We start from the raw sequence: 9,098 nt of genomic DNA on the forward strand, positions 1-9,098 counted from the left end.
TTTTATTAAATAATAAAGCTTAAGAAAAACATATTTTAGCATATAATTTTAAAAACATAATTGGACACGTTCTCCCAGTCATGGCCTCTTGCTTGTAAATTTCAAATTCCTCCTTCGCACAAGTAGTAGACAGTGACAATATTTTCAAAGTTGTTGGTGCTTCGGTCCATGTTATTCTTCATAATAGTTACATGTAGTTGGTTCAATTTGTACACTCTTTACCAATTCGATGTTGTTTCTCTTTTGCACTAATATATAATGATTGATCTATTTAGGAGATAATTTACTGAATGTTGTAGATGGTCTTCAATGCCTTGTTCTTGATCTACACAATGTTTTTATTTTCTCCCTGATGGTAAAGAGGTTAACAACGAGCAAACTTGATAGATGTATTGATTATTGGTAGATATGATTCATGTTCCTTCATTTATAGAAGGTCTAGACCTATTTCATTGATATTGAAAGATATGTTATGATATGATTAGGTTTCAATTATGTACTTGGTTGATTCAAAAACAAATTTTGTGGTTAATGTACATATTTGGGGCTGACCTACTTTGGGTCACATGTTACATTTGATATCTATCCTATTTGAGCCAACCTATGTGATGTTTCTGGATGGTGCAAAGGATATATAAGGAAGAACAATGCATTTGTAGAAGTGTAGGAATTGATATGAAGAATTTTAATGTGCAAAATATATCAATGATATTTAAGATGATTATGAAGTCTATTGAATTTATACAACAAAACAATTTGGGTTACAAGGAGGATTGCATCAATGGAATTATTTAGATGCTTCTTCAACAGTTCACATTTTGAATAATATTTTAATTTTTATTGTACCTTACTTTGGAGAAGTGATCTTTAGATTGTAAGCATTGTATCTTGCCCTAGGGCTATGCACCTTAGCTTGCAAGTTCATTTAGGTAGAAATGAGCTTCCTTGGTACTGAGCCTTAAAAAAATGTTGTAAAAATATATTTTATATATAGTGATTTAATCCTCACCATGGTTTCTTCCTTGTTGATTTTTCCATATAAAAATTCGGGTGCTCTTGTGTTGTGGATGGTGTGCTTCATTTATATGTTTTCTATTTTAAATTAAAAATTAATGAATGAATAAAATTTGTTGTATGCTAATTCACACTTACCCTCTCAGCATCTATGTGTGTTCAACACCCTTCACCTTAGATCAAAGAGCCTTCTTATATGAAGGCCGCCATGAGCTAGGGAATGTTGTAGGAGCATCAATCTCTTATGTAGAAGGGCTATTTGAATTTTGATCAAGATTACCAAATATCTCTGAGTAATCAATTTGCATCTCATATTTCTTGTCATTGCTTTGCTGGCCATCAATTCAATAAAAGGGAGTTAATGAGGGTGATAGTTTTCTAGGGAAAACTACAACTAATGCTAGGAACCAATAATGACCCCATAGACATAAGCTCAAACATGACTCAACCTTCAAGCTAGGAAAAGGTATGAGTCACACTCAAATTTAAAAAACATACTATGCAAAATATATAAAAATGAACCAAGCAAGCAAACAATGAACCCAAAGAAAACCAAAATCACAAGTAATCTCGAAGAAGAGATGATCACAAAAGGAACAAGGTGACGAAGGATACTAATCTAAGCAAGTTGTAAGTGATTGCAAAATATCCAAGGTGTAGGAATAGAGGATGGCCATTCAACTTCCCCAAAGCTCCTGCATCTCACCTTTCAAACTCAAAGATTTATTATGTACCTCTAAGTAGATGGTGTTAGAGTTATAGATTCTTGACTGAAAATGTGAACACTTGAGATTTAAATGTGTAGCATAGAAATAGATGTAAAATTGATTTGGAGAAAATTCACTATAATTTTCTACCTTCTAGAAGAAAATATAATATGAGTGGTCAAGATTGAGTTCAAATGGATGGTGGATTGAGATGATCAACTTCTATTTACTAACTAGATTTTTACGTAACAATTGTGAATGAATGTGGAAATGATTAAATTTTTTATTTTTTATTTATTTACATGATTTGGGTATATGATGTGAAAGCATTTATTTATTTTGGATAAATGAACAAGTAATTAATTTCTTAGTAATGACCAATGATCTAAATAATAAATGTTAATTTAGTCAATTAGAAAATATGATGATGTGGTATGTTTAGTAGTATGAAAAGGAGAACTTGAAATGTAAATTGCATATAATGAGATATATTCAATATGATATTAAGTGCTAATTTTAAGTGACTACAATAGTGAGTAATTTTATTTTACTTTTAATTTTAAAAATATCATGTATAAGTACATCATATAACTATTTTAAACATTAAAGTCATTAATTTCCATGGGCCATGAATATTTTGTATAAGTATTCATCATCAAAATTTCCCAGCATACTACATGATCCATCATAGGATGGAATACTTAGAAAGCATAAAATAGATCATATAGTATGATCCCAAATGTTAATGATAAAAAATATCAAACACGGTTTAAATCATAAATATTAAACTAACTAATACAAACATTAAATACCTACAATTTAATTTATTTCTTTACAATTATTAATGTTAGTTTTATTTATCATATTTATTTTTTAATTAAATATATGAAAATTAAATAATAAAGCGAAACATCATTTACAAGATGAGAATTGGAGAATACATGGCAGGAGCATAAGATATTAAGAGGTCCCCTCTCACCAAAAGTTATCGATAAGTGTTTCATCCGGATCTAAAAATCTTAAGAAAATTAAAATGAAGGAAAGAGTTAATTCCGCTATGCCTTGCAAGAAAGGAATAACTATTGGGTCAAGCAAGGAATAATTCATAGCTTTCGAGTATGCTCCAAACATTTAGAAGCCACGTAGTCTACCTCTTTTTTCAAAAGAATAACATGTTTTCTTTTATTTATTTATTATTAATAATTAAAGTGCTGGTCCATACATCTCTTTCCACTTAAGCGCGCATCATGGAAACCCAAAGAGTAGGGAATCCGCTTTTAAAAACATGTGGACATGCACCCGATTCCTAATTAAAGAATTACGAATAAACTTTACCATTGTATTGTATTGCTCCACAAGCCTCCCTTTGTGATAAATTCTGAGTTGTAGAATTGTTATACTCACATCAACCAAGTTTGAATTGCAAATCTAGAGTCTGTAAATCCTGAGAGTTGCAGAATTGTTATACTCGCATTCAACCAAGTTTGATTTGCATTAGCATCCAATCCCGCTCTCTAAATCCATAGTCTGTAACAAATCAAAGATGACAACTGGACTTGCTATTGGGCTTGCCAAAGGTGTGATGGGAAAGCTTGGCGAGATCGCAGCAGAGCAAGCATTGAATGAGGCATCTCTCCTCCTCAACTTCAAAAATGACTTTCAATGGTTGGAGAAGCAACTCAGCCTCATATGTGCTTCTCTACAATCTGCAGATCAGCAAAGTGAGCACAATGAAGCTGTGAAAAAATGGCTGGCGGAAGTGAGAAATATTGTTTTTGATGCAGAAGATATAATCGATGAGTGTGCCGTTGAGCATTTGTATACATGTACCAGTCAATCATGTGTGTGCAATTGCAGTCAATGGCTCTTTCAGTATAAGATGGCGAAGAGGATCAAAGAGCTCAAGGAGAGGATTACCTCTACCACTAAAGAGGCAGAGCAGCTCAAGCTTTTCCATGATGTGTCCAATATAAGTCAGCCCTCAACTAGTACATCCGAAAGTGAAAGAGGAGCAGAGCTGAGAAGAGGGAGTATCTTGGAGAAAGATGCACCTGCAGTGGCTATCGACCACAAGGTCGATGAAATTCTTGCATTGTTGAACCCTGCCTTGGGAGTCGTTGCCGTCGTGGGAATGGGTGGGCTGGGTAAAACATTCCTTCTCCAGCACGTCTTTAACAGAACAAGACATAGGTATGACTGTTCTGCCTGGATTTCTGTTTCACAGACTTGTTCTCTTACGAAATTGCAATATGATCTAGCTTCCCACATTCATTTAGATATAGACAATAGAGTAAGTGATGTGCGGGCAGCTGAATTGATACATGAGGGATTAGAGGGCAAAAGAAGTTTGATTGTTCTGGATGATGTGTGGAGGACTAGTGTAGAAGGCAACTTGATCTCCAGACTTGGGCTTCCTACTGGTCTGAATAACCAGTGTAAAATAGTGGTTACCACTAGAAGTAGAGATGTTGCTGAAACCATGAATGCCCACATCTATGAGATGCAACACCTCTCGGTGTGTGACAGTTGGGATCTCTTTTGCATGTTTGCCTTCCCAAATCGTGAGGGAAATAGGCCGCCTGAGCAGCTTGAGAAGTTGGCACATCAAATTGTAGAAGAATGTGGGAGGTTGCCGCTGGCCATAAAGACAGTTGCGGCATCCATGGCCAAGTCTTCCCACAAATCAGATTGGGAGGCAAAGTTGAGGCAGCTGAAAAAGATAGAAAAAATAGACGGCTCCATCATGCAGATTTTAAAGCTGAGTTATGACTATCTTTCTCCCTCTCTGAAATCCTGCTTTGCTTATTTTTCTTTCTTTCCAGAAGACACACATATTTCTTTTTCTACTTTTAGTTATGAGAAAGCTATATACCAGGAGTATGTGATATATTTATGGATAGCGGAAGGATTTATTCCGCAAGATAAAGACAGAGAGCAGTTGGATATTGGGCTAGATTATCTACATCAACTGGAAAATTTATGTTTGCTGGAAGTAAACAGAGTTTTAAGTTGCTACACTGTACATGACTTGTTTCTTGATTTGGTTGTAAATATATGTAAAGAGCATGAGTGTGAATTTGATCTTCCCTTCAAAGAAACAAGGTGCCGCAGGTTAGTTCTAGCTAGAAAGAGTTTAGATAATAATGTAATTTCAGAAAGGCCACTTCTTTGTCAGCAATTTCTACGCACACTATCATTTGCTCAAAATCCTGGCATTACAAGTATTCCACGTCAGTTGCTTGATCATGTGAGAGCACTCCGGGTAATTGACTTCAGCCACACTGGCATCTCCACATTGCCAAAATGTGTTGGGAAGTTGAAACTTCTTAAGGTTTTGAATTTGTCTCACACAGAGATCAGGGAGGTGCCAGATTGTGTAAAAAGACTTAAGAGTCTTCAGTTCCTTGATGTTTCCTATTGCACAAGTCTGCAACGTGTACCTGACTGGATAGGTGAGCTCAAATCTCTTTCCTATTTGAATGTAAAATGTTGCGGAGATCTTACTAGTCATATGCCCAAGGGAATATCACAGCTATTAAGTTTGAGGAGACTGAAATCAGATTACTTCGTACTGTCCACTGAAGAGAATAGATTCTTAAATATTAAAGATGTTGGCAACTTGATCAATCTCTTTGAAATAACCTTCAGATTAGAAGATGTACGGACATTGGAAAGTGTACAGGATGGTTTCCTTGACCGTCTAGTCAAGATGAGAATTCTAGCAGTAATGAATGCCATTCCTGAAACGGAGGGTGATAGAGAAGAATCCAGTCTTCCAGCATTCCCAGAGAAAATGAAGGTTATGAAAGATCTTCAACAACTTGAAATCCGTGGTTTCTCTGTGTCAAGTTGGATATGTGGAATGGAAAATCTGACACAACTTGCCTTGAAGGAGTGCAGTGATTATCCATCACTCCAAAAGATGCCCAACTTACAAGAATTGTATTTGAGAGATGATTCGAAATGCAGAGAATTGCCAGAGGAGTTCGGAGAGAGAGGGGGATTTCCTAAGCTAGTTTATCTGCAGATTGATGTATTCCCTCTTTTAGAGGAGTTGCCCGCGTTGGAAGAGGAAGCGATGCAACGTCTGGAAGGACTAGTGATAAACAATTGTCCGCGGATGAAGAAAGTTCCAGAGGGATTGGAGCGGTTGAGGAGACTAAAGAGGATAGTTGTTCTTCAGGCAAGTGGTGAGTTAGTGGAGAGATTAAAGGAAGGCGAGGAAGATTACAAGAAAATCAAAGCTAATAATCCCAACATCGTGATAGAAATGAACTAGGAGCAGCTCATTTATTCAGTTTGAGATACAACAATACTAGTGTAAGATCTTTTGTTCAGATATTTTATTTTGAAAATTGTGACTAACTATTTAGATGTAGAATTCTGTTAACTAGCATTTATGCAGGTAAAAACATTAGTTTTTTTAAAGAATGTTTATATATATTTGTTTATATGTAAAAAGAGCGCATCTGAATGCTTTTTAAACTAAGTAATCATTGTCATTCAAAAAGCACTTTATTTTATAATTTAAATTAAAATATAAAGAATTGTCTGCGGGTGGTTCATCAAGCAAGGGGTGAAATTTATCTTTTATTAGACATAACGTAAATGATTGTGCAGGAAGAATAAATGTTTTATGATTTTAATTTAACATACATTTCTTATATGTAATGTTTTATGACAGCCCTGTGACTCTTCGTCTACTGGTCTCTGTTGTTCATTGTAATATTTTTATTATTAGTTTATTTTCATTAAAAAAATGTAAATTTGATTCTAAAAATAAATATTCAATGAAGATAAGATTTGATTAGATAATTTTTATTAAAATAATTTTTTTATTAATTTTATTTGATGTAAATATAAGTTGATGTATATATTTTTTAAAAATATTTTGATTAATAATTTTAAATATATATTTAAAAAAAATTATAATATAAAATGGTTAATGTTTCTATTTAAAATATTTATTTTTAAAAAATCAATTAATTATAAGAAATTAATTAATAATTGATATTAAAATAGTTTTTATCTATAATTTTTTAAGGCAAGAATTATAGTGTTTTGTTTTTAATTTTTATTTACTATATATATACAAAGATAACTAAATTTTTAATTTTTAGTTAAAACTTATTATATTATATTATTATAATTTTTTGAAGAGTTTTTTTTTATTATTTAAAATGTAACTTTCAATTTTATTTTTGAAAAATTGTTATTTAATTTTGTTTTTAATTTGATTTATTTAGTTTATATTTTATTATTAAATGGCATCACTAATATCATGTTTATTGTTAATTTAAATATTTTATTTTGATATGTAAATGGTTATGAAAATTAAGGTAAAAGATAGGTATTTTTATTGACATGCTTACTCCTCCAATCATTAATAATATGTACTTGGTTTCTTTAAAGTGGTGCACATGTTTGATAATTTTATTATATTATTTTGTTATAAAAATTGTGCTAGACAGTAGGTGATCTTGGTAACTAGAGAACATGGTGATTGAGGAGGAAAATGATGAATTAAAGGAGAGGTTAAAGAAGGTAAGATCAATTTCATCTAGCCTAATGACTGTATGAAAATTATATCCTTCAAATTTTGAATGTTTTTAAAATTGATTGTCTATTAAAATTTAGAATAAATGTTTTTTGTTTTCTAAGATACATTTCTTATTATGTAAATAACTCCATCCATAAAAAATAGAAGCTGTTGGTATCCTCCCACTTTGCACATTCTTTTGCTTTTGCTTTTAATTTTGTACTTCATTTTTAAATAATGCATATATTGGGAATAGCGGGAAACAATGGGATATTTTAGACAGTTTTCTTTTAAACATTGGCTAAATATTTTTGGATATTCAATCTACCTCACAATTCAGTTTTTCATTTTTTTCAGCTAGGCTAGGATTCCTAAAATACATTTATATGATCAACTACCTAATACGTTTGTGTTTGAATTGAGAACTTGCTAGCCATATGATCCATTTGTAAAGATTAAAATGAATAGAGAAAATATTCAACAATTAAACTAAAACAGAAATAAACAGAAAAATATACATGACAACGTGTGACGCAAGGTTTTAACGTGGTTCACCAATAAATGGCTACATCCACTAGAAACCAGGGAACACCTATATTAATCAATACCTCCAATACTACATACATGACTGCACTCAGTCATTTATAGACATCTCAGATATGAAATGAAGAGTCTTCTGGGCAAGACAAACAACCATGTGACTGTTGGGCTTCATATTCGCAACGATCTCCCCCATGAAGACCAACTAGTACAACCATGCACAACAACGTCCATGCTTCCATTCCAAACCTACATTGTACCCAGTTTGCAAGACTTTAACTTCGCAAACTCTTGTTCACGAACACTATGGATAAGCCATCTCCAAGTCAAATCAGAGTTTAAAATGCTTTCCGGCACAAATTCACCCATTATGTTGAAACCAGAAATATCACCATGTAATACGAAATCTTCGTCCAAAAATAAATCTGTTAATAGATTTGAATTCCATGAAATATTGACTTCACAATCACTTGCTACTGTTCTCCCCCTTAACAAAACATATAAAATCTTGTCATATTCCTTAGACATGATGAAATCCATTATTGCATGTCCTCCTACCATGGCATACCATAAAACCACATCTCGTTCAAGTGTGAATAGCCTACACACATCACTCCCAATTCTCACAGTTGAACACAGCCAATTTTGCTGATGATAATCTATCAAATAAATTGAATATGCCAAAGATGTAATCACAAAATGGACAGTTGTAAAGATGAAGAGGGCATCGTTGGTTCCTGTTGTGACCTTTTCACACATCGCCCCATTGCTAATGGGGACCCCGTTTTTGCTAGCTTTCTGCGTTGTTAGGTTAGGGTTTTCGATGCTTAGTGGGCAATTTTGCGTTTCCCGTGCACGAGTCTCGGAGTTTTGATCGTGCCTAGTGTCGTCTAGGGTTTTTGAAGTGTTAGGATCAAGTTGCAAAAGTTGATATTTTAATGATCCTAAGTTTTGCTAAGTGTTTGACCTTTTGAGCGTTAACATGTTTTCAAACACACACATCAGTGATTTTAAAGCGCCAAGGTGTTCACAGATCTTTTGGAGTTGTTTTCTCACTCCTAAGGTATTATTTAAGTTGATTTCTCACTTTGTTCCAATATTTTCCTAGCGTTTTGCTCATATTTTTGGAAAATTTGCCTAAGTCCAGTCTAAATTTAATGTTTCTAAGTGATTTTGAGTGGTTAAATTGATAAAATCCTAAGGGAAATCCTTATTCCAAGGGTTAAAGGGTCAAATTCCATGCTAGAGGCATTTTTCCCCTCACATTCCAGACTACCCAACCCATTCCCCCACTCAAA

The 9,098-nt window shown here is 33.3% G+C and overlaps 1 protein-coding gene across 1 annotated transcript; it reads left to right on the forward strand.

Moving 5' to 3' along the window:
• The first annotated feature begins 3,100 nt into the window (after positions 1-3,100).
• LOC131074122 (putative disease resistance protein RGA4) lies at positions 3,101-6,102 on the forward strand. The gene has a single exon (XM_058010681.2). It carries the CDS (start codon positions 3,265-3,267, stop codon positions 5,998-6,000), a length of 2,736 nt encoding a protein of 911 aa, XP_057866664.2. The 5' UTR covers positions 3,101-3,264; the 3' UTR covers positions 6,001-6,102.
• The last annotated feature ends 2,996 nt before the right edge of the window (positions 6,103-9,098 follow it).

This window comes from Cryptomeria japonica, chromosome 4 (assembly GCF_030272615.1).
Source record: "Cryptomeria japonica chromosome 4, Sugi_1.0, whole genome shotgun sequence".
Lineage (NCBI taxonomy): Eukaryota > Viridiplantae > Streptophyta > Pinopsida > Cupressales > Cupressaceae > Cryptomeria > Cryptomeria japonica.

What these genes read in the sequence shown, in the direction of transcription:
- LOC131074122 (XM_058010681.2), top strand. Translation starts at nt 3,265, where the DNA reads ATGACAACTGGACTTGCTATTGGGCTTGCCAAAGGTGTGATGGGAAAG.